Raw genomic sequence first — 26,868 nt, 5'->3', positions numbered from 1 at the left:
ATATATTATTTATATCAACGTATTATAGACAGCTTTCCTCGGATATTATGCAGATAGTATGACTGAAAACTGGTTCTAATCCAGCGGATATACCATCTCCTTCCTCAACCTTAAATCATATCCTTATAATAAAGTAACAAGATGTCTGTCTGATTATACCAAAGGATCTCGCTAACCCCTGAACTGATATGGTTCTCTTTTACAGGATAGCATCTAAGGACCTAAGGTTCTTTTTTTAGGGGAGGGAAAAGAAAGTAGAAGGGAAAGAGAAAGCGCCCCTAGGACCCGCCCCCCCCCCCCAAAAAAAAAAATATTAGGTCATTAGGCTGTTTATTACACTAGTCCCCAATATTTTATAATTACGTTTTCTTATTTCATGGTATAACAAAGGGGGGAGAGAGAAAGAATATTTACCCCCATCCACTTACAGTTTTAATTTCTTTTAAACTTTCAACGGAAATTTTTGGAGAGTGAATTAACAGGTATCTAGAGGGATGAGACAATGGACGAAAAATTGATGTACAACCCCAATAATATTATAATGATACTCAAAATTTCCCCTTCTTTAGATTAAAATTACTTGTTAAAATGTTTGATCACTCAACTTAATGAATCAATGAATCAAATTGACTAACATCCTCAAAGTTTTTAAGTCAACGAATAAGAAAACTTCGGGGACTAGTGTAATAAACAGCCCATTGTCCCCTATTTCTTACTGATTTTTACTGGTACCCAAACTTTTATATAGATATACACAGACAGTCATTTACCCTGTTACTTTTATATAAAGTGAAACTTGTAGCTGGCTGAAATAACAATTCTCCCCATCCCCTCCCCTCCAACTGGAAAAATTAACTAATAAAGTAAAACTTGTAGCTGGATTAAATAACAATTCTCCCCATTCCTCCCCTCCAACTGGATAAATGAACTAATAAAGTGAAAATTGTAGCTGGCTAAAATAAAATCCCATCCCATCCCACTGGATGAACGAACTTACTAATAAAAGATGTTCATGTTAGCAAACTAATTTTCTCCTGTCATAATATCCACTTATATCCTATTATCATAATCAGGGATCCTAAGGGATAAGACAATAAAGGATTAATTGATATACGCCTTTTATTTATTGATTTACAGCTTGCACACGCTGCTATTTTATACTACCCTATCAAGAATTATTTAAACGAGATGGTTCCATTAACCCCCCCCCCCCTTACTTCAGATTTTTTTAACGTTTTTTATGTAAAATTTGCTTTAAAATATTATTAGATCCTTGTCTTGGAGTAAATAGAGGTTTAATTTGTAAAGGGGTAGTTTCACGAAAGGCATATGAAATTAATTTAGTGAACCGCATATTTTTTCCTGGTTAATTAGTTAAACTACATTTATATGGCATATATTTGAAAGAATTTCAATTTTCTACCACGTAGTTTTTAAGATATCAAGACTTGAAAATCGTCTTTTTAAATTGCATATTATACAAATAAAGTTTAACAAATTAACTAGTAAAAAATATGCTGTTAGCTAAATTAAATTCAAATGTTTAGACACCCCCCCCCCCTCCTCAGGAAGGTTTTTAACTGACCTAACCTGAAACTGGATCCCTAACTGGCTTCTCAGGGAACCAATGGTCTCTGTACCTCTGGCGCAACACATCGATCAGGGCATCGTGGAACCTGTAAGTTAAACACAATTTTTTCATGGGACACGGAATAAATAACAATTAAATAACATTAACAAATGAACGGTGTCTTAATCTAAGAAATATACTTGAAATAGAATGCATATGATGTTACGGAGGAACAACGGAATATTAATGAAGTTTGTGCACTAGGTACTATACAAGCTTCTTCCATACCTGTGTCCATTTGTTGTGGTTGTGATGTCAACATGGTGGGTTGTGGTAGGCCAACAAAATTGCCAGCTTCGGTGGTTTTTGATAAGGCTGTGGCAGCGTTGTTTAGGGATTCCATAATGGCCGCACTTAACCCATCCTAAAATTGAATAAAAAGATTTTTAAGAATAAATACAAGTTTAATTGTCATTTTTTGGCATTAATGTCAATTGGACATTTACTTAAGTATAGCTTTGAAATTTATCCGTTGAATTAGAACCGGTTCTAAGCAATACTAAAATTTATGTAGACAATGAAATAAAATCATAATTGGAATTAATCTTATAAATTTTCATTTTAGTATCCCCAAAAAGATGTCTCAAATACTAGACCAATATGCTCGCAATTTATTTTTCGGCTATATTAATCAATATTCTATGAATAATAAAATAAAATCACAATTGGAAATAATCTTACAAATTTTCATTTTATTATCCGTGGAAAGATGTCTCAAATAACTAGACCAATATTCTTCGCCAAATATTTTTACGCAAATGTGTCAAAACTTCCCCCCCCCGCTTGACCCAAAGTGTTTTATTTTATGTTTTTATACTATACAATTGTTAGCAATTCAAATTTTTTCAGGGGTATAAAGAACCCTAATAGTTTATCAGACCTGTATAAGATCATCCCTGGGGCGAGGGGAAACAGAGAGCCCCGCAATATTGTCTCCAGGGGCCAGGGAGGAGTCAAATTGTTCTCCAATGGCGGCCAATAGAAGCTCCTTCCAGACATGAAAATAAAAATGCAACAGGGTGATTTTTTCTGTAAAACGTATCTATTTCTTTTATTTGGATTCGTTGATAACACATAGAATGACTATTTGTTTTAACAACAACTTGATGAAAATCACGTGAAAAGCGCTTAATTTTGGCAGATTTATTCAAAAAAAAAAGAAAAAGATCCAAAAGGTAGGTATGTATAACGTTGATCTAAAATATTAAAATTTGTCCTTGTCTATTATGTTCTCCAACAATTTACAGGAGGCCTACATCGTTATTTGTCCCCGGCCAAAATTACTCAGCTTGTCAAAAATTCGCCAACATCACCCTATTCATAATGACAAACATCTAACTTACAGTGTCCTTCTTTTAGCACTTGAGCCTCCAGGTGCCACCCTTGGAGATGACGGGGTCCTCCCACAGGGGCTGTCTCTCCTCCCTCATCAGGTGATAATAACTTCTGATTGGAAGATCATGACATGCGGGGATATGATTAAACACAGACCTAAAGTAAAGAAAAGTCTAATTTAGAATAAACTAAAATGCTAGTATGTATAATAATCCCCCTTCGTCTGGTCGATTTAGTTTTAAAAATTAGTTTGTACAGACCAATCTTTTTTTCATTAAACTATTATAAAGCCCATGTAAAATATCCTTGTAAAGGACAATTATTATACTATAGATGCTTAGTATATATTCGAAGTGATATGGAAGGGGAGAAAAATAGCTTAAAACCATACCCAGGCTTATTTATAAAAATAAAATAGTCAAAAACCATCTCAGGGCCTATAAGAAGCTTCCCTCTAAAGGAGAACCATATCGGTTCAGTGTTAAGCGAGATCCTTCGCTACAAACAAAAAAGCTTAGTACTATATATTATAGGACTAGCGGCTACGCCCCTAGAGGCCTCTAGTGGCACTTTAAATGTTTTTGTTTGTTAAAGGTAATTTTTTATGTACGATACCACCTTATTTGACGCTGAAGTCTCCCATAATTTAAGAAAATTTTAAATTTTTTTGTCATTTCTTTTGGGAGGTTGGTAGTACGCTCCCCCAAAATAGTTAAAAACCTTCCAAGGACATATGAGAATCTACCCTGTTAAGGAGAACCCGATCGGTTTAGCGGTTAGCGAGATCCTTCGGTACACACAGACAGACACACAGACAGACACACAGACAGACAAACATCCTGTTACTTTAGTATTATAAAATATCTAAATAATGCATTTCTAAAATAATTTTAATATTTACAACAAATTTTAAAATTGTTATGAAAATTATAACACGCCCCTTTAACTATAAAAACAAAAATAAAAATAAAGATCAGCTGTTGATCTTTGATCAGCAATGAAAATTGAAGATTTAATTTATTTAAAAAGTAGCAAAAAAAATAATTTTGTTACAAACGAAGGAAGCAAATACGTTTTTTTTAAATTATTGATTGTTTTTATGATTTTTAATATTTTTTTAAAGCATTAAAATTGGTAATTTTAAAATAAGTTGTTAATTTTATTACTATCAACTCTTACTATTTATATGACGTAATTAAAACTTGTTCCGCAAAAATTATACAAAATTGGGACAGTTTCCTTCTCGTCTGAACCGACGAGAAGGAAACTGTCCCAATTTTGTATAATATTTGCGGAACAAGTTCTAGTTACGTCACATACGTTTCGGGAAAGAGAAAGGGAAGGGGGGAAGAAAATCTCTTCAAAAGAGATGGGAGAAAAGGGGGCTTTCTTACTATAATAGGCTGAGTTGATTAGACAAAAAAAAAAATCATATATAAAGATGCAACGAGTGCAAACTGCAATGTTTGCTATGCTCTTTGTAAATCTACTTTATGTTGCCTTTCCATAGATAAATTAATTTGTATTTTCTAGAAAATAATTAACTTTTAAATTCATCCAGCTTGGATAGGATATAGGTAGAATTTTGTATTTTGCTTGTTTATTGCCCCTACAGGGCCATATCCTAACATAGAGAAAATAGACAACATAAAGAGAAATCAACGAAGTACAAAAAGAACTTTCTTCTTACTCGAACTAATTTATTTTTAAAAACAGAGCTGAAATATATGACTGCTAGCGGCTACGCACCTAGATGCCTTTAGTGGCACTTAATTTTTTTTTTATATTTAAAATATGTCTATGTATTTCGATTTTTTTGTGATTTCTCTTGGGAGGGTGGTGGTACCCTCCCCCAAAATAGTTAAAAACTTTCACGGGACATATGAGAATCTACCCTGTTAAGGAGAACCCAATCGGTTCAGCGGTTAGCGAGATCCTTTGGTACAGACACACAGACAAACAAGCAGACAAACATCCTGTTACTTTAGTATAAGGATTATGCGTTATATTTTATTCGTGTTCAGAAAAGCATGGAAACAGTATTGAAATAAAAACTGCGTCCCATGGCTATGACGGCATCTTAAATTTTTAGAGGATATTATCTGCACTAGACTTTCTGGATCTAGTTGATTTAATTACATTTCCCCGAATGCCCATTAATTTGACATTTTTCACCTATTTATAGCCACCCATAGGTGGCTAACTCTCCAAGGCACTTCTACCCCTTTAATTACCTAATCGAGGAGCTTAACTCTGCGGGTCAATTATAACCTTTATAAGCTAACGTTACCTAAAAGCCTAAACTGTCTAAATATTCTTAGTTATGGGCAATGTGTATCGGTCGACCGGGTCTACCAAATAGTTTTTCAAAAGTCTTAAAACAGAAAAAAAATAACAGTTTTAATTTTTATTAAACATAAATAATTGTATATACATAACAACTACAAACTTTAAAAAAGGCTATATAATTTCACAAATCATGGTGAAAACAAGGATGACAACATCCATAAAATCGAAGCTCTAAAACTAAAACTGATTTTAAGCTTTTAATTTTCATTATCTACAGAAAGCTGACTATAATACGATGCAATATATGACTATTAATATACAAAAAATACAACATTTTATACTTTATCACAATAAAAAAAAAAACAATTATAAACAACATTAACTAGATTTTGAAAATTAAATAAAAAAGGGATAAAAAAGTAAAGCTTTTGATTATGTAAGGTATATTTTTTGTTTTCATCTTTGGGAACTTTTCTTTAGTTTTTTAAAATGAAAAGTTTGATTTGTCCATGTTTTCTAATTAGTTTTTATGTAAAAAAGTAAATGCAATGTTTACATACCCTGAGACAAATAGTAAAAAAGGTTTGACTGTTTTTTTAACATTTATATAAACAACTATTTCATTATGTAAAACATCAAAAATTAACTCTTTTCATATGAAAATAAGGGTAAAATGATATTTCCATTCCACTTTTAAAACAAACAATTGAAATTGTACAAAAAAAAACCAAAAAGATATGCATAATTTATATTTTTAGACTAGCAATTATTTCAAACAAACTGGTATATAATCTAAAAGTTCTAAAATTAATTTTATCAAGTAAGGTTACTCTTTTTTGTTTTTGTGATAATTAATCATTTATATAGTTGATATTCTATACATGAGTTTTGTGGTGTGACTTTAACGGATTGGACCAGGTTCATTAAAATTTCACTAAGGGGGGGGGGGGGGGGGGTTAATGCAACCATCTCGTAATCAGTGAGCAAATGGCACTTAGAATTCGAATTTCGATCTGAACTTTTGCATGAGTAATCCTTGGTAGGTATATTTTTTCCTAAATCGAACAAAAAGTTGGAAAAGTAACGGCTGGCGGCTCAGCCGTTCAGTCGTTTTTTGCGTATTTTCAGGGTAAATCCATCATCAATTATGTAGGAATCAACTTTTTAAACATATTTTTGGTTTAATTCATGTTAAATGATAGCAATAACCATTTTTAAAACTTCTAGTACCAACAGCTACCGTCTAGAACCGTTTAATAGCGTTTTGGAGTGGAAAAGAGTATTATGTGGAGATAGGTTGCATGACTAATTTGCAATATAGATATCCAAAAAATGGCAAAACGGCTATCCGCAAGCTGTTAGCCGTTACTTTTCCAACTTTTTGTTCGATTTAGGGAAAATAGACCTATCAAGAATTTACTCATACAAAAGTTGAGATCGAAATTCGAATTCTAAGTACCATTTGCTCACTGATTACGAGATGGTTGCATTAACCCCCCTCCCCCTTATCGACGGCGGTGTTTTTAACTGTTGTCCGGTTACTAAACACTTCCGCATTTTTTCCAGCGTACTGCATGTCACAAAAACGGCTTCTAAATGCGGCGTTGAATGTTACACTGCCGCCTCCGCCGTTACCACCATGACCGCTACAACATGCGCAGTTGTAGGACACTCCCACGGCCTCTGGTTGGCTTTTCTGAAAAAATATATTAACTATTAATGAATTTTGATTGGTTGGTTCATTAAGTAGAGTTTTTAAACGTTTCAACCAATAATTGTATTCTATAAAAGTGTTAATTTTGTGTCTTAACATTTGGGATGTACATCAATTTATCCGTCATTGTCTTATCCCTTTTAGATCCCTAAGTTTTATATATTATTTATATCAACGTATTATAGACAGCTTTCCTCGGATATTATGCAGATAGTATGACTGAAAACTGGTTCTAATCCAGCGGATATACCATCTCCTTCCTCAACCTTAAATCATATCCTTATAATAAAGTAACAAGATGTCTGTCTGATTATACCAAAGGATCTCGCTAACCCCTGAACTGATATGGTTCTCTTTTACAGGATAGCATCTAAGGACCTAAGGTTCTTTTTTTAGGGGAGGGAAAAGAAAGTAGAAGGGAAAGAGAAAGCGCCCCTAGGACCCGCCCCCCCCCCCCCAAAAAAAAAAAAATATTAGGTCATTAGGCTGTTTATTACACTAGTCCCCAATATTTTATAATTACGTTTTCTTATTTCATGGTATAACAAAGGGGGGAGAGAGAAAGAATATTTACCCCCATCCACTTACAGTTTTAATTTCTTTTAAACTTTCAACGGAAATTTTTGGAGAGTGAATTAACAGGTATCTAGAGGGATGAGACAATGGACGAAAAATTGATGTACAACCCCAATAATATTATAATGATACTCAAAATTTCCCCTTCTTTAGATTAAAATTACTTGTTAAAATGTTTGATCACTCAACTTAATGAATCAATGAATCAAATTGACTAACATCCTCAAAGTTTTTAAGTCAACGAATAAGAAAACTTCGGGGACTAGTGTAATAAACAGCCCATTGTCCCCTATTTCTTACTGATTTTTACTGGTACCCAAACTTTTATATAGATATACACAGACAGTCATTTACCCTGTTACTTTTATATAAAGTGAAACTTGTAGCTGGCTGAAATAACAATTCTCCCCATCCCCTCCCCTCCAACTGGAAAAATTAACTAATAAAGTAAAACTTGTAGCTGGATTAAATAACAATTCTCCCCATTCCTCCCCTCCAACTGGATAAATGAACTAATAAAGTGAAAATTGTAGCTGGCTAAAATAAAATCCCATCCCATCCCACTGGATGAACGAACTTACTAATAAAAGATGTTCATGTTAGCAAACTAATTTTCTCCTGTCATAATATCCACTTATATCCTATTATCATAATCAGGGATCCTAAGGGATAAGACAATAAAGGATTAATTGATATACGCCTTTTATTTATTGATTTACAGCTTGCACACGCTGCTATTTTGTACTACCCTATCAAGAATTATTTAAACGAGATGGTTCCATTAACCCCCCCCCCCCCTTACTTCAGATTTTTTTAACGTTTTTTATGTAAAATTTGCTTTAAAATATTATTAGATCCTTGTCTTGGAGTAAATAGAGGTTTAATTTGTAAAGGGGTAGTTTCACGAAAGGCATATGAAATTAATTTAGTGAACCGCATATTTTTTCCTGGTTAATTAGTTAAACTACATTTATATGGCATATATTTGAAAGAATTTCAATTTTCTACCACGTAGTTTTTAAGATATCAAGACTTGAAAATCGTCTTTTTAAATTGCAAATACTTTTTGTTGTATAATACAAATAAAGTTTAACAAATTAACTAGTAAAAAATATGCTGTTAGCTAAATTAAATTCAAATGTTTAGACACCCCCCCCCCCCCCTCCTCAGGAAGGTTTTTAACTGACCTAACCTGAAACTGGATCCCTAACTGGCTTCTCAGGGAACCAATGGTCTCTGTACCTCTGGCGCAACACATCGATCAGGGCATCGTGGAACCTGTAAGTTAAACACAATTTTTTCATGGGACACGGAATAAATAACAATTAAATAACATTAACAAATGAACGGTGTCTTAATCTAAGAAATATACTTGAAATAGAATGCATATGATGTTACGGAGGAACAACGGAATATTAATGAAGTTTGTGCACTAGGTACTATACAAGCTTCTTCCATACCTGTGTCCATTTGTTGTGGTTGTGATGTCAACATGGTGGGTTGTGGTAGGCCAACAAAATTGCCAGCTTCGGTGGTTTTTGATAAGGCTGTGGCAGCGTTGTTTAGGGATTCCATAATGGCCGCACTTAACCCATCCTAAAATTGAATAAAAAGATTTTTAAGAATAAATACAAGTTTAATTGTCATTTTTTGGCATTAATGTCAATTGGACATTTACTTAAGTATAGCTTTGAAATTTATCCGGTGAATTAGAACCGGTTCTAAGCAATACTAAAATTTATGTAGACAATGAAATAAAATCATAATTGGAATTAATCTTATAAATTTTCATTTTAGTATCCCCAAAAAGATGTCTCAAATACTAGACCAATATGCTCGCAATTTATTTTTCGGCTATATTAATCAATATTCTATGAATAATAAAATAAAATCACAATTGGAAATAATCTTACAAATTTTCATTTTATTATCCGTGGAAAGATGTCTCAAATAACTAGACCAATATTCTTCGCCAAATATTTTTACGCAAATGTGTCAAAACTTCCCCCCCCCGCTTGACCCAAAGTGTTTTATTTTATGTTTTTATACTATACAATTGTTAGCAATTCAAATTTTTTCAGGGGTATAAAGAACCCTAATAGTTTATCAGACCTGTATAAGATCATCCCTGGGGCGAGGGGAAACAGAGAGCCCCGCAATATTGTCTCCAGGGGCCAGGGAGGAGTCAAATTGTTCTCCAATGGCGGCCAATAGAAGCTCCTTCCAGACATGAAAATAAAAATGCAACAGGGTGATTTTTTCTGTAAAACGTATCTATTTCTTTTATTTGGATTCGTTGATAACACATAGAATGACTATTTGTTTTAACAACAACTTGATGAAAATCACGTGAAAAGCGCTTAATTTTGGCAGATTTATTCAAAAAAAAAAGAAAAAGATCCAAAAGGTAGGTATGTATAACGTTGATCTAAAATATTAAAATTTGTCCTTGTCTATTATGTTCTCCAACAATTTACAGGAGGCCTACATCGTTATTTGTCCCCGGCCAAAATTACTCAGCTTGTCAAAAATTCGCCAACATCACCCTATTCATAATGACAAACATCTAACTTACAGTGTCCTTCTTTTAGCACTTGAGCCTCCAGGTGCCACCCTTGGAGATGACGGGGTCCTCCCACAGGGGCTGTCTCTCCTCCCTCATCAGGTGATAATAACTTCTGATTGGAAGATCATGACATGCGGGGATATGATTAAACACAGACCTAAAGTAAAGAAAAGTCTAATTTAGAATAAACTAAAATGCTAGTATGTATAATAATCCCCCTTCGTCTGGTCGATTTAGTTTTAAAAATTAGTTTGTACAGACCAATCTTTTTTTCATTAAACTATTATAAAGCCCATGTAAAATATCCTTGTAAAGGACAATTATTATACTATAGATGCTTAGTATATATTCGAAGTGATATGGAAGGGGAGAAAAATAGCTTAAAACCATACCCAGGCTTATTTATAAAAATAAAATAGTCAAAAACCATCTCAGGGCCTATAAGAAGCTTCCCTCTAAAGGAGAACCATATCGGTTCAGTGTTAAGCGAGATCCTTCGCTACAAACAAAAAAGCTTAGTACTTTATATTATAGGACTAGCGGCTACGCCCCTAGAGGCCTCTAGTGGCACTTTAAATGTTTTTGTTTGTTAAAGGTAATTTTTTATGTACGATACCACCTTATTGACGCTGAAGTCTCCCATATTTTAAGAAAATTTTAAATTTTTTTGTCATTTCTTTTGGGAGGTTGGTAGTACGCTCCCCCAAAATAGTTAAAAACCTTCCAAGGACATATGAGAATCTACCCTGTTAAGGAGAACCCGATCGGTTTAGCGGTTAGCGAGATCCTTCGGTACACACAGACAGACACACAGACAGACAAACATCCTGTTACTTTAGTATTATAAAATATCTAAATAATGCATTTCTAAAATAATTTTAATATTTACAACAAATTTTAAAATTGTTATGAAAATTATAACACGCCCCTTTAACTATAAAAACAAAAATAAAAATAAAGATCAGCTGTTGATCTTTGATCAGCAATGAAAATTGAAGATTTAATTTATTTAAAAAGTAGCAAAAAAATAATTTTGTTACAAACGAAGGAAGCAAATACGTTTTTTTTAAATTATTGATTGTTTTTATGATTTTTAATATTTTTTTAAAGCATTAAAATTGGTAATTTTAAAATAAGTTGTTAATTTTATTACTATCAACTCTTACTATTTATATGACGTAATTAAAACTTGTTCCGCAAAAATTATACAAAATTGGGACAGTTTCCTTCTCGTCGTGACACCCCCAACCCCCCAAAAAATAAAAAATCTCTCCCCAATTTTTTTTTATGATGAAGATGAACCAACTATTTGGTGCTGCACCATATGCTCTACATGCTCTACATTTTTTTTAGATTACCTCTTTGGGCAAAGCCCCTAGAGGCTAGGGACGAACCCGCTAGTAAGTATATAAAGATTTAGATCTTTTAAAACAACTTTCAAGAAATACTAAAATATGTGTGTGTGTGTCTGTTTGTATGTGTGTGTGTGTGTGTGTTCGTGTGTGTGTGTGTGTGTGTGTGTGTGTCTGTGTATTTAATATGACAAAAAGTGTTGGTGTGTAGAATTTAAAACAATGGAATCTTGATGAATTCAGATGGCTCGATTTTTAGTTCTTTAGATAAAGAAGGAAATATTTAGGAAATCTATAAAATTGGTGCTCAGCAACAATAAACTTTTATTATACGTAAAAGTAATATGATATCTATCTGTGTGTCTGTCTGTAGCATAAGATCTATCTCGCTAATCGCTAGACTGATATGGTTCTCCTTCTCAGTGAAGCTTCTGATGCGTCCATGGAAGGTTTGTAACTCTATTTTGTAATATACACTCTTTTTAGAGAAATCACCCCTGGGTAAAATTTTCTACTTTTCTTTTTTTAATTAAAATTGGAAGTGGATGTTCGACTTGACCCCCCCTTCTCCCCCATTTACAGGAAGTTTCAACAATCTATCTTTTATAGGAGCCTATAATATTACGTTTACCTCAAACCGTTTCAGGCGGACATTTGAATTATAAAGTAGGGGGTATTTCAAAGATTTTCTTGCTTAATATAACAGAGGAAATAAATTCAAAATGATACCTTTTTCACCCCTGGGTAAAATTTTCTACTTTTCTTTTTTAATTAAAATTGGAAGTGGAGGTTCGACTTGACCCCCCCCCCCTCTCTTCTCCCCCTATTTTTCCTCAGGTCGAAGCCACTAATAATTTCTAACATCAAACAAATTAAAAATTGAATCATTATTGTATGTAATTCAACAACAAGTAACATCTATTTTAATCACTATTAACCAATGTTCTTTAATGTACTTTTTAACGTAATAAAGCATTTGATTTAATAAAAAAAAATTAAAGTCACAAAAAAAGAGTAAAATATTGTATCTCTAGAAAGCTAAAGATATCAAAATCGACTTATTCTATTTCTTAAATGTGTTTAAAATGACATAAATATTACACTATTTTGGCAGGTTATGTTATTGTCAAAGTAAACTGTTACAGCATGTTTAAAATTCATCTTAGGAACCATCTACTCGTGTGTGGATATATATAGGGATCTAAAGGGATAAGACAATGGCCGATAAATTGATGTAGATCTCCAATGATGATACACTATATTACAATAAAAGGTTGACACGTTTAGACATTCAACTAAATAAACCAATCAATCAAAATTCAATAAAAGTCCCCAAGGTTGTTAAGCCACCGAATAAGAAAAAGAGACTTTGGGGACAAGTGTAATAAACCGCCCAATGTTCCCTCCCTTCCTGGGTTATATGAATCATAAGACTTCAAGTTATGATGAAATACTTTAGTATGTGAGTGTGTGTGTGGGGGGGTGTGAGTGTGTGTGTAAGTGTCGTTTTGTGAGTGATAAATAGTGTTTTGGTTGAATTGCCCAAAAAAGCTCTGGTTAGAATATTAAAACAAGGACAATCCTATTATATAAAGTAGTAGACTTTTTTGTCTGTATCGAAGGATCTCGTTAACCGCTAAACCGATTTTGTTCTTCTATACAGTAAAGCTTCTTATAGGTTTAGAGAAGTAATATAACAATTTTGGGGGAGGGTATCTTCACCCTCCCAAGAGAAATCGCCAACAGAAAAAATTACAACCCCCCAAAATAAACACATTTTTCCTTATTAAAACTATATTGGAAAAGGAAGGGTCAACTTACACCACCTCCAATTCCTCTAAGTGTTCCTAGAAGCCTTAAGAAAAGTAGCCGCTAGTTTTTTTTTTAAAGTAGTTGAAGTATTCAGATTTTTAAGTCCAACTAATAAGAAATTCACAAATCTTTTAATTGGAGCTGAATAAATTCTTCAGCTTTGCTTACATACAGGCGGACGTTTTGCAAAAAAAGAATAGATTCGCTTTTAAAATGAATCTATTAAAAAAAATTTAACAATTTTCCCCTAATAATTGAAGTTCTTCTTTTTAGTATACTAGTCAAACACTATGGCGGTTTCTCTATTTTTCTCTATTTAAAGTATCAGGTTTTAGGACAAACGCAGGAGTGACAAACGTCGACTTTGATAAACGCAGGAGTGTCTAAAATATTAAGTTAGGTTAGGTTAAGAGATGAATGCACAAATAAGCCCCCCGCAGGGGTTGGGCATTTAAAAAACCTATTGGATGGTTTACACTTGAATAGTTAAGGTTGAGTGTCCATTCCGACGTTTTTTCACTCCAACGTTTGTCCACTCAGACGTTTGTCACTACTGCGTTTGTCCTTTCCGACGTTTGTCTACTCCAACGATTGTCTACTCCGAGGTTGTCACAACTACGTTTGTCCACTCCAACGTTTATCCACTCCAACATTTGTCTACTCCGACTTTTGTCAATTCCGACATTTGTTCACTCAGACGCTTGTCCACTCCAACGTTTGTCAACTCCAACGTTTATCCACTCCAACGTTTGTCTACTCCAAAGATTGTCTACTCCGAGGTTGTCACAACTACGTTTGTTCACTCCAATGTTTGTCTACTCCGACGTTTGTCGACTCAGACGTTTATCACTTTTGCGTTTGTCCTTTCCGACGTTTGTCCACTTTGAGGTTGTCACAATTACGTTTGTCCACTAACACGTTTGTCACTCCTACGTTTGTCTCAGGACCACATATCATTATAATTTTGTTCCCGTCTGAAATTGTGCTGTTACACTATTGTGTCGAAATTTTTAGACCTGGCCCTCTAAACTTTTGAAAAGAGTACCTAATTAAATTTTATCAGAAACTTTACATCTTTTTAGGCTTTTTCATCAAATTAGACAGAGAATGTGACAAGAGACGGGTCTAAGAACAATAAGTTAACAGTAGGAATTTTCCTTGATTACCCTGTAATCGTAATGTGATTCCAAATGAATATTATGCATTTAGAACTGACCTCATTTGAGTAAAATCCCCTGTAGAATATAATAATTAAGGATTCAGGGAAGCTTACAATTGGCCTAATAAAGATTCCCCAAAAATTAAAATAAAAAAGTTAAATTCTAACTTACATAATTTTTCTCTAGCATAAAACGGTTTTTCTAATTTATTTATTTGTTTTATAGTAATTGCAAGACCAAAAGTCAAAGACAAAAATACGGACAAACGCACAGAAGGACACACAGACATACACCCAGTCAATTGCTTATTCATGGTTTAATATTTCAAGTTGGCTTCTCGACAGTCCTTTTCTTTCAAGATCCTCTAGATCTCAAAACACACAAGCCGCCAGATCTAACTCGCCACAATTGCGGTCAAACTCACCGCATCTCCGATCCAATTCGCCACAGCTGCGATCAAAATCGCCGCTGCGGTCCTGGTCCCCGCAGCCCTGGAGTCCGCGGTCACATTCTCCTGCAAGGTAAGATTATTTATTTTATTCATGCTGTTATTTTTTTCAAATATATCCCTTTTTACTCCAATATGATTTTTAAAAAAACTATATTTATCGAAAATTCTTCCTTTTTTTCCATATTCCACATTTTATTAGTTTAAATTTACCTATGATAAAATAAATTAAATGAAAATTATACATACTAATGATACTTTCAATCTATACTTTATTGGACATATTTCTTTTGGATTTCCAACTTAAAGATTCTTAAAACGAAAAGGAATAAACTAGGTAAATAACTTTTTTAAATAGATTTGTTTACTAATAAACATTTTTATGAATGTTGTCATTCTTGTTTACATTACTATTCCATTACAATGTAATTGAAGAATTCTATGCAAATTGTAAGGGATTAAGGAATAGGCAAATAAATCTCAATATTTTAAAGCTATATGTTGTCTGAATATAATAGAAATAAATTTTTTATTTGGACGAGGTCACCTTTGATTAAAGTTAAATAGACATCTAACCTAATGTTAGTCCTTATTGTACATGGCAATGAGTTAGACATGCTAAGGCATTCCTCCTACTCTTACTAAAATTATTACTATGCTAGAGTAGCAGCACTATGTACAATTGTTTTTCCAACGACAAATCCCTTTATCCCTGGGTATAATGTAAATTGTAACACATTTAAGTAATCACAATATTGGAGTTTCTAAAATACCAAAAAATTAAATTATGTTCTAAAATAGTAACAAAGCTACATTCGATTTTTTGTAGGTCCCTTTCATTACAATGTATTATTAACATATTTTCATTAGAATTACAAATCAATTATTTAACAATTTTTTTCTGTTTTTTTACATGAACACTCTAGTATTTACTATTGATATATTATTACACTTCTGTTAACAATCACTTTTTGTCATCTTAAACAAATAAGGGAGAGAGAGAGAGAGAGAGAGAGAGAGAGGGAGAGAGAGAGAGAGAGAGAGAGAGAGAGAGAGAGAGAGAGATAGAGGAATGAGACAGAGAGAGAGAGGTGGGAAGGGAGGTACGGGAAAAAGAGAAAAATGGAAAATGGAAAATTAAATATCACACCTGAAAACACGACTTCCAAAAAAATGTAGTCTTTAATAAAATAACAATTAAATGCTATACTAAGTTCAAACCTACATTAAATTAAAAAATTAAAAATATACATTGAAATATTAAAAGATGTATATGATAAAAGCAGATTTTTATTTCTAGAACTACCATTGTCCACATTTCCACTTGTCTGTCAGTACGGCTAGGATGAAAAGTGAATTTCTCGGCTATTAATAAAGATAGATATTTTTTCCACTTGGCATTCAGTCTATAAATTGTTTTGTCTGTCGTTCCTTCGTTAATTGTAGAATTTTTAATTACTTAGCTTCCATCAAAGATAGATAGCTGTATTTAAAGTCTACAACTTATCATGTCATTGTCAATCTGTCTGATGGTAATTGTTTACATAATATTGGATTGCTTTACAAAGATTCGCTCCTAATGGATGTTGCCATCCTTGTTAAACTAAAATATTTAAAATTTTTAGACCTGTTTTGGTTCGAACAAGGTAATATTAGTTGTATCAAAGTTTGCTTTAGATAAAGTTTAATACAGACCCGCTATACTTTTAGTACATTATGTACATGTATGTTGTACATTCATAGTTATAGCGAAGCTACTCAATATATATTTGGAGTACTCGTTATTAACCTAAAATCTTTAAAGATTAATGCCAACGTCGAGAATTTTTATATGATGACATTAAGTCGACAAAATAAAATAAAAATGAGTGGGGGTGGGGGAATAGATATTTCCAAAATAGTTGTAAACATTCCATGGACTTATGGGAAGCTTCGCTGAAAAGGAGAACCATATCAGTTAAGCGGTTGCTACAGACAAAAAATTACTACTTTAAAAAAAAGATTGATATTTATATTACTTTGGATACTGTGTTTCTTGAACTTGTTCATAATTTCTCGCTTCAAACTAAATATGTAATGAATGAATAGATGTCTGGACTTTAATAAAAAGGTAAAACAAGGAAGTATGTTTTTATAACTAGACAAAAGGATACAAAATATTTCTTTTAAAAAATCAATACTTCCTCTAAAAATAGTTTTGCTTTTTCTGTACTGGGAATCTAGTTTTTGGTCCAGAAAACTATTCACTGCAATCATTAATATACAACATTTGTTAAAGATAGTTATTTAAAGAGCAAAGTGGTAGGGTGTCGGTATTTGTCTATCTGTATGTCTGTACCGAAAGATCTCTTTCATAGCTGGTTGATTTGTTTTCCTTTTAGTGAGGTCCCAGAAAAGATTAAAACGTTTTTATTTAGGTTAGCCTCAACATAATGAACTATTTTTTAAAATTAACAAATTACTATTATTTTAAAAAAGTACTCGTGGTGCAGTTATCATGCACTTTAGTTATTGAACATAGAGGTTAAGCACTTATAGAATTGTGTATTTGAAATAATGCCAATAACCACCCCTTCCAAGAGCTTTAACCAAATATTCATTTTTACACGGAGCATTAGAAAGATAATCATAAATGTTTTCATTAGAAGATTTATTTCTTAATGTTTTAAACACATTGAATAATGTTTTAGAAAACATTGAAATTAAATTGGAAGATTTTATTATTTTTGTTCGAAGATTTTAAAAATAGATATTGAATTAACATTAAAAACCTAATCTTCTTGAAAATTGCTGAAACTTTCTCAATGTTATAATCTATTTTAATATTTTTTTTTATATTTTCAATTTAAAAACATACACAAACATAATATAATTTTTATTGATTAAACTTTAGAATATGTTATTCTAAATTGTTCTTATATAATTTAACACTCCACACTTTTGAGGAGGGCTTTATGTTCTTTAGATGTAACAAAAATATACTTTTTAGCGAAATAGAAAAATATTATTGTGACGAAAAAAACAATAAGAATTTTATAGAGCTGCCTTAAAAACAATCTAATCAACTAATAGATTGCACGGCCGTTTTCTGGAAGCCATATTCTTTAATTGGACAAGGCATTCTTAGACAAATTATTGATGTATACCTCAAATTTTTTTCATATTCGATAAAGATTAATATATCGTGGATTGAATTATTCCTCTATAAAAAATAAAACCTGAAACTTCTCAATCAGTAGATGGACGCGTTACACAATATGCTAAAAATGCAGATTTATACTCGGGAGGGAGCGGACATTGGGCTGTTTATTACACTAGTCCTAAAACTCTTATAATAACTATTTCTTATTCGTTGGCTTAACAACAATGATTTTATTGAATTTTGATGAGTTGGTTTATTAAGTAGAACGTCCAAACATTTCCACCACTAATTTTAATCTACGGAATAGTAATTTTGTGTATAATCATTGGGGATTTATATCAATTTATCAGCCATTGTCTTATCCCTTTAGATGCTTGGATAACTCCATTGTGTAAACACTAGAAGTAGGGGTGGGGACGTATGCCAATAAAGGCTGTCATATACAGAAGGAACAAAACATTATTTACATTCAAAAATATAAATATTTTACACATATATTGTATACAATAGGAAGATAAATAGATATTGTACGGTTATATATTGGAATTAAAATGTATCTTTATAAATAAAATATTAAAAATTATTTTGAATTAACAGGATGCATGTAGGTCTGTATGTAAACCGATCATTTTACAATTTAAAAAAAAAGGATTATGAATATTATTTTATCAATGAAAGACTTACGAACAAACTTATGAAAATTTACAAAGTTTTATAATTTGAATAAATAATATAAAAAAGACATTGTAAAACTAGCAGATACGACCCCTAGAAGCCTCTAGGGCCACTTGAGGTGTGTAAAATCACTTTTGATTTTAGTTTTGAAAAGAAAATTTTAAAAAATCGATGGATAATTTATTTCTATGGGCGATTTCTCTTTGGGGGTGGGGATGATGGTACCCCCCCCCCCCTAAATAGATTTAAACCTTACCTGGTTTATATATTAGCAAGATCCTTTGGTACAGAGACAGGCACAGATCCTGCTGCTTTCATATTATGAATTAAGAATTATGAAATGTAACTTTGAACTTAGAATAGCATTTGATTTCCTTTTTTTCAATAAACATTACTTTTTAAAGATTTATTAATTACTTTCGTTGTAAATTTTATCTAACCATCTAATCTTATATCTGTCAATTTACATATGTATTAGTGGCTACGCCCCCTAGAGGCCTCTAGGGGCACTTTAGGAGGGAAGGTGCCCCCCATTTTTAATTTTAGTTAAAAAATTTGTTTATTTTTTTTTTTTGGGGATGGGGTGGAATTTTTTTTAGGGGCGATTGCTCTTGGAAGGGTGGTGGTACCCTCCCTTAAAATATTTATAAACCTTCCCAGGACCTATGAGAAGCTACCCTGTTAAGGAGAACCCGATCAGTTCAGCGGTTAGCGAGATCCTTTGGTACAAACAGACAAAGACACATCTTGTTACTTTATTATAAGTTAAGGATATTTGTATCTTTTTATCTTTAAATCTATTTGTGTTTATGTATATCTATCTATTATAATCTGACAGGGTTCTAAAGGAATAATATATTGATGTACCTCACCAATGATATACCATTTGTAGATTACAATTAATGGTTAAAATGTTTAGACACTCAACTTATTGAACCAACTAATCAAAGTTCAATAAAAGTCCCTAAAGTTGTAAAGCCAACGAATGAGAAAAAAATATCATATCACTTTGGGGACTAGTGTAATTAACAATCTCAATATCCCCTCCCTCCCTGATAATCTGATATATATCCTTCTTTATGGTCTCTTTCACTCAACATGAAATTTGGCCGTGTTTTACATTATGCCAGGCATAAAGGGGATAGGGCAAAGTCGATAAATCAATCCTCTCCCATTTTTGGGGTATTAAATTATGCCTTTAAATTTTGTTATCCCGGGCCTTCGACCCCTCGTGGCTAACGAAACTGGTTTTAATCTTTTAATTTTTCTTTTTGATATCCATGGAAAGCTGTCTAGATTTTATGTTCTCTACCTTCGACTATAATTCTGATTTTGTTGCAAGAATAGAAATTATCTTTATGTATATTACAAATTCTCAGTCATGCATTTGAAGTCCTTTTTAATTTGAAATAAATTCTTCCTCTTTTCACTCTACAAACAGTCAGACAGACAAACACACAGACATCTTACCACTTTTAAATTAGGATTAAAGAGAATATCAAGAATATTCATCAATTTGTTAGATAAATAAAAAATATTAATATAAATTTTAGGTAAGTTTAAGAAAATTCAAGAATAAAAGTAAAAAAGTATAAATATGCTAAAAAATGGCATGTTTTTAGATATTTATTATTAAATAAAATATACAAAGAGATATTAAGAGAATAAAGAAGCTGGTATAAGTGTCTTCTTAAAAAGGGAATAAATGCCAAAGTATTTTAATTCACGTCATACAAACAGACAGACAGAAATCTTATGTAGGTTCTTCCACAAGATTCCAAATGGGAAATTGAATAATGAACAAATATCCTTCCTCCTCTAAGTCTAGACTCTTAGTCAATACAAATATTCACATGCACCAAAATAGTTGTGTAAGTTCTACTTAAGATCTCAAAAACAGAAAAATCTTATTCTTAGGGAAACTTTATTATGGATCTTATTAGGTTTGAGGCTATGTTTTTGGGGATAGACAGATACATTTAGGTCCTTTTTAATGGTTTATTGTATTAATCAGAGATCTAAAGGGTTAAGACAATGGTCGAATATTTGATGCACATCCCCAATGATGATACACAAAACTACCCTTTCTGTATATTACCTTTAGTGGTTGAACCAACCAATCAATAAGTAATAAAAGTCCACAAAGTTATTAAACCAACGAATAATAAAACGTTATTTTAAAATTTTGGGGACTAGTGTAATAAACAGCCCAACGTCCCGTCCTTACCTGTATTTATACCTTGGAAACAAGATTAGTCCAGGTCTAATCCTAGCAGACAGATATATATTGATTAACAATAACACATATCAATACGATGCCTGACCGTCTGTCAGTCCACCTGGTGTTCAATTTTGTCCATCTGTCTGTCTGTCTGTATTATGTCCCCTAACAAAGCAATAAGCTATTCCAGTATTGCTTCCAAACCTCCGCTATCCGCTGGATTAGAACCGGTTCTCAGCCAAACTGAAAAATCATATATAGCATCGTATTACAGTCAACTTTTCACGAATAATAAAATAAAAATCATAAAATTAATACCAGTTTTGTTGGCCCGGGCTTTCGGCCACTCGGTCCTAACAAAACTGGTTTTCAGTTTAATATCCGTATAAAACGATGCAATAAATAACCATTACAGCATTAATATCAATACCAAATGTGTGTGTGTGTGATGTTGTTAGTGTGTGTGTGGTTGTTGGTGTGTGGGGCTTCAAATTATAGACGTAGGTAGTACAGACAAATCCCAGTTAGAGAGTAGCTGTGCTACAAACAATATTTAGTTGATTATAGATGGTGTAGGTAGTACAGACAAATCCTAGTTATAGAGTAGCTGTGCTACAAACAATATTTAGTTGATTGATCTAGTTTCTCTTTCTGTATGTGTGTGTGGGGGTATGTGTGGGTGTGGGTGGGTGTGTGTGTGTGTGTGCTTTGCCCACTTTTTACCTAACGTTTTGGTACATAGAAAAAAAAAATAGAAAATTAGATAATCCGTATCTTAGATGTGATATAAAGGTATAAAAAATAAGTTTTGAACTTCATAAAAGATCCAGTCAAAATTCAAAAAAAAGTTCACAAAGTTGTTAAGCCAACGAATAAAAAAAACATTATTATAAAACTTTTGGGACTAATGTAAAAAAACAGCCCATTCCACAGTCCACTATCTCTGAGTAATAACGCGTTTATAAATATGTCAGATATTAATTTTCTATAACAATTTTCTATGTGTGGATCTACTTCTTACAAATTCTTTGTTCTTTTCTAATGACACGTCGTATGTCATTAACAATTTCTAGGCAGGGAGAGAACAATGGAGAAATAAACTAATCCTTTTCTTAGATTATTCAAGTAAAAACCCACATTTCCAGTATGGCCTCAAAACCGATTAATTTTCGCTGGATTAGAACCGGTTTTTCAGCCATACTAAAATAACAAGTATTGTATCTTATGGACATAACGTGAATTAATCTGATGATTTCTCGTTTTACTATCCGCAGAAAGCTGTCTATAATACCATTCTTCCAAAGTCGTTCTGAAAGTCAGACGTAGTGCTGTAGATAGAGTAGCTTCGGTACTAAAAAGTTAATACAATAAAGGTTCTTAATTGTTTCTTGATTTACACAACAAATAACAATAAACATTTTATCAGGATCAAAAGGGAAACACAAAAACTTTATTTTATTAGTTTCTTCTTGTTTTTTTGCTCCTTCTCCACATGAATTAAATCAAAGATCTATAGGGATAAGACAGTGGCCGATAAATTGATGTACAACCAAATAAAGATACACAAAATTATCTCTTCTTTAGATTAAAATTAGTGGTTGAAACGTTTGTACACTCAATTCAATGAACCAACCAATCAAAATTCGATCAATGTCCTTAATGTTGTTAAGCCTAAGACTCTAGGGGCTAGAGTAAAAACAGCCCAATGTCAATTTAATACCTTCTATAGTTGAAAAATGTGCCAGAACAAGTATCTTAAATGTAAAGGGCAATAAAATACACGCTGACAAAGTGAATTGTCCATTGTCCAATCCCTCCATTGTAATTCGTAAGTTAGTCAAAAAAACCTTGTTACCTATTTTATGTTATGTCCTACTTTTCTTTTCAGTCTTTGTTTCAAAGAAATAAAATCCTTCTATAAAAAATTGTAGAACATGGACAAACAATTTCTTTACTATGATATATTTTCTAATTCTATTAATACCTTGCACATTTATTTTTGCCTTATTACTAAAAATATTTGTACATCATAGTATTTTTAATTAACATTGTTTTGTTCTTCCGACACTTCCAATAATTGCGGCCAATAATTGGGGCACAACTTATGAAAGTCGGTTAAGGATAACTATTATGGGAAGCCTTGAACACAACCATTAATGTGAATGCAGGGTAAGATATTTAATCGTCAGAGTATGCAAATCATTGACAGGGTTAAATATGCTTAAAACTATATATTTCAAACTATTGCTCATATTTTTTTTTATTCTTATGCTAGTGTTATTAATATCCTCTTTACACATAGTCATAATTTTTTTTTGTCTTAAGCTAAAAATATTTGAAAAAAAGTCTAAATTAGATGTGCCTTTCAGGAGTGGTTTAGGCTATTTTCTTGACCTCCTCTACCTTTCCAGGCCCTAGAGGCTAGAGGCTAAACAAATAATATAAATATAATGTTATTGGTATATTTGTTATTCATTCAAAAGTATTGAATAGGGGTTCATATTTTCAAGAATGACAGATATAAATGGAATGATAACTTTTACTTTGAACTAGAAATGACTAATAAAGTTAAAAGGAAACCAAAATATGATCATCTAAATGATTTTCATTTATCTGTTACTCTGATCTTAAGAAGTTAAGTGTAATGATATGGCCCAGACACAGGCACTACTCAGTACTAAAAAAGACTTAGCTTAGATTGTCTTTTATAAAATAATGAATATGAGCTAGGGGAAGCTTCAGTCTAGATTTGAGTTGACAGGTTTGCTGTTAAGCCCAATGAGCAAATCAACCAATTGGCATTAACACGCTTTATTTACTTGAATTTTACTTTTTGTTTCTTTTCTGCATAGAAAATTTCTCTAGCCCTGTGAAAAATGCATATCCATGAAAATTTGTATGAATATCATGGATTCTTTGTAAGAGAGATCGTGTTGCATTATCCTTCTAAGAATATAGTAGATCATCAATAACCCCCTCTCCTGGCACAGTTCTAAAAAATAAGGTAATTTGTCAAGATGTATATCTTATTGCCCAGCTTGGATTAGGATAAGTGGTGTTTGAAATAGCCTTTCAGGTTTCACACCAAAAACATTTAAATTATCAATGGAATTGGCATCTTTATAGAAGAATTTCCTGTCATTCCCTTTAATGTGTAAACTGTCTACATCTTTCTTCTGAAGTTTGTGGGGGTTACCTCTTGTTTAATGATTACCCCTTTTTCTTTATTTTCATTTGCTTAGAAAGAACTTATTGTAAAGTGGGGGGGGGGGGGGGGGTGGTTTATGTTCTGTGGTCTCATCACAACTGGAAGGATTGTACCAATCTTGTTTAAAAAATCAACTTCCAATGCATTTTTATGGATTTTTATGCACAGAACATTCATTTTTATTTTCATCTATGTCTACTTTATTGAATTATGAAATTTGTAATTTAACTTACAGAAGGAGAGCTTCTCTTTAAGTATAACAAGTTGACAGTATACAAAAATACTAGCTGCTAAGCCTCTAGGGGCACTTGAGGTGGGGGGAGGGAGAACCCTTGACCCCTCCTCTTCCATTTTCATTTTAGTATTTAAACAGAAAATGAAGGGAGGGAGGGGGGGATTGGGAGGGTGAAGATACCCTCCCTGCAAATAGTTAAAAACCTTCCCTGGACCTATAAGAAGCTTCACTAAAAAGGATAACCATAGTGAGATCTTTCACTACAGACAAAAAAAGCTTAATACTTTATATAATAGGATTATTACATAGCAAAGCTATGGAGCTTTTGGGTTACTAAGGTTAAAAAAGTATTATTACAAATAAGGTATTTGACTATTTTATTCAAGTTTTGAGATGATGTGATTAAATCAAAGTAATTTGTTTTTCTGTGCTGGATATTTATGTCCTATTTTATTTGTTCTTCAGTCAGATAAAGCTGCATTTATGTGATAGAATGTAGATGCAACCAAAGAAAGTTTGTTAGCAATGCATTTTGTATTTCTAGACATCTTGTATAATAATTAATACCATTGATAAATGCAATGGTTTTTGAAGCAAAAACATTGACAATTTTAAAGTAATTTTGATGCTTTTTAACACTATATATTTTTCTCTCGAGTACAATTACAGAAATAGCTATAAATATACAGTGTAAATAGCCTTCAATTTTCCTGCCCATTAATCTGAGAAAAAAGATTCAATATAAATGTATCTGTTTACTTATATATATTTATTTGCTTTGTGTAGAGTATATAGTTTTATTCTAGGTAAATATTACAGTTTTTATTTACTATTATAGGAAATTAATCTGGATAACTTAATATTTTGAAGGCTTCTTTAATTTATACTTACTTTTTATATTTACCTAGTCTAAAAAATACTTTTATGGATAGATCTTTTTTAAACTGCTTCTTTTCCATTTGCCTTTTTTTTGAGTAAAACCTCCAGTAAGGCAAGCTTTCATTTGGCTAATAACATCAAATCTTTAAAAAATACAGCGCACTTTAACAATAGCTATTCATGAGTACACCTATAAATATTTTTACAAAAATTGATGATTGCACTCAAAACAATCGCTTTTTTGAGTCTACTCTTTAATTAAGGGAGGGGTAATTGTCCTTAAACCAAAAGTTATCTCAGTCTTCCCTAATTAGTTGGCCACAAAAGGCAAAACTTAATTCATCAGACATTGTCCTATCCCTATATTCCTGTCAAAAAAGAACATAAATGTTCACAAATGTGAATAGGCAACTAATCCTGTAAAAAAAAGAAAAAGAGATTTGTGGGAATGGGTGGCAGATTTGAAATCTTGGCACTAGACCGTGGGTAATATAAATCATCATAATATATCTTTCTATTCATCACAGTGGCTTCGGCGTAAAATGTAAAGCATCCTTTGGCAGTCAGGAGGGTTTTTTATTCTAGTCTTTTCTAAAGTAAGTAAAATATCTATGTAGATTAAGACATTTATTGTATGATAAATAGAATGCATTGGCCTAAAGAAGACACACACACCTTTTTAGCTACCAACAGAGAACGTGCACCCATTTTGTAAAATTATTTTTCAGCAATACGATGTCTATAAAACGATGCATTAATAACTATTCTAAAACAATTTTTTTTACACATTCCTTTTTTATGATGAACATTATATATCAAACACTTTGTTAAGTTCATACAAACTGAAATTTTTGTATTTCTAGATACCTGATATATACAGATTTAATATCTAATGTTCTATCCCTGTATCCCTTACAGTAGACAGTAACACTTTAGTGAAAAGGTTTTCAAGATTTATTACAACAACATTCTCTTTTCTTTTAGAACAAAAGTTATCACAAATCCTTTTTGATTCATTTAACCTTCACTTCTTCACCCATATTCCCCTGCTGCTTGAAGCTTTTTATTGTGCCTATGAAAAATGATGTCATGCTGGCCTACCAGAGTGGTCAGTTAAAATGCATACTACCACATTGGTAATTTAGTCGGTGTATTGGCCTGTCATTGGTAATTTTGTATGTGTGTTGGCCTGTCATTGGTCAATTGTATAATTTTTGTATCACTAAAAATAAGTCGTATATCTTACATAGCAACTGAATATATTATGATTTTGTTAACATGAATACTTGAACATAAGGAAAAATTAAAGTCAAAATAATCATTATGATTTCTTTTTAAATTGAGAGTTCTATATTTTTAATATTATCATTAAAGGGAGGGCCCGGGGTGGGGGGGGGGGGGGGAGGTTATGGTTATGTTGAATATAAAAGAAATTGAATAACTTCAACAAAAGAAATACTTTATAAAATAACTTTATAATAAAGATTTAATGTTCTAAATATCCTATACGAAAATTAAAAAAGTTAATAAATCATAGAACACTTTATATAACATTTAATATGAAAACGAGCTGTATTGAAGATTATTTATGAAATAATTGGTCTATTCAAGTTAAACAGTGCATTT

General features: G+C 32.2%; 2 protein-coding genes across 2 annotated transcripts in view; one reads left to right on the top strand and one right to left on the bottom strand.

The window, feature by feature from the left end:
* Positions 1-6,759: 6,759 nt before the first annotated feature.
* On the bottom strand, positions 6,760-14,978 carry LOC145323082 (uncharacterized). Its single transcript, XM_080165463.1, has 5 exons — positions 14,834-14,978; positions 9,657-9,805; positions 9,005-9,140; positions 8,737-8,822; positions 6,760-6,950 (listed from the first exon to the last, which is right to left on the bottom strand). Exons 1-4 carry the CDS (start codon positions 14,976-14,978, stop codon positions 8,806-8,808), a joined length of 447 nt encoding a protein of 148 aa, XP_080021589.1. The 3' UTR covers positions 6,760-6,950; positions 8,737-8,805.
* Positions 14,768-26,868, top strand: part of Fak (protein tyrosine kinase 2 Fak) — a 277,400-nt gene continuing 265,299 nt past the window's right edge. Inside the window, exon 1 of the mRNA XM_080164516.1 lies at positions 14,768-14,955. The gene's annotated coding sequence lies outside the window, so the exon portion shown is untranslated. The remainder of the gene's footprint in view (positions 14,956-26,868) is intronic.

Source organism: Acartia tonsa, chromosome 6 (assembly GCF_053477335.1).
Source record: "Acartia tonsa isolate MP-2025a chromosome 6, ASM5347733v1, whole genome shotgun sequence".
Lineage (NCBI taxonomy): Eukaryota > Metazoa > Arthropoda > Copepoda > Calanoida > Acartiidae > Acartia > Acartia tonsa.
The sequence above is the reverse complement of the archived record's forward strand: the minus strand, read 5'-3'. Positions and strand labels throughout refer to the sequence as shown.

Bases quoted from the DNA above. Each gene is read 5' to 3' on its own strand.
- LOC145323082 (XM_080165463.1), bottom strand. From the start codon at position 14,978: ATGAATAAAATAAATAATCTTACCTTGCAGGAGAATGTGACCGCGGAC. The intron at 9,806-14,833 runs GTTAGATCTGGC...TACGTTTTACAG, and splicing joins TTTGACCGCAATTGTGGCGA to AAAAAATCACCCTGTTGCAT. The intron at 9,141-9,656 runs GTCTGATAAACT...ATTCAATTTTAG, and splicing joins CCAGGGATGATCTTATACAG to GATGGGTTAAGTGCGGCCAT.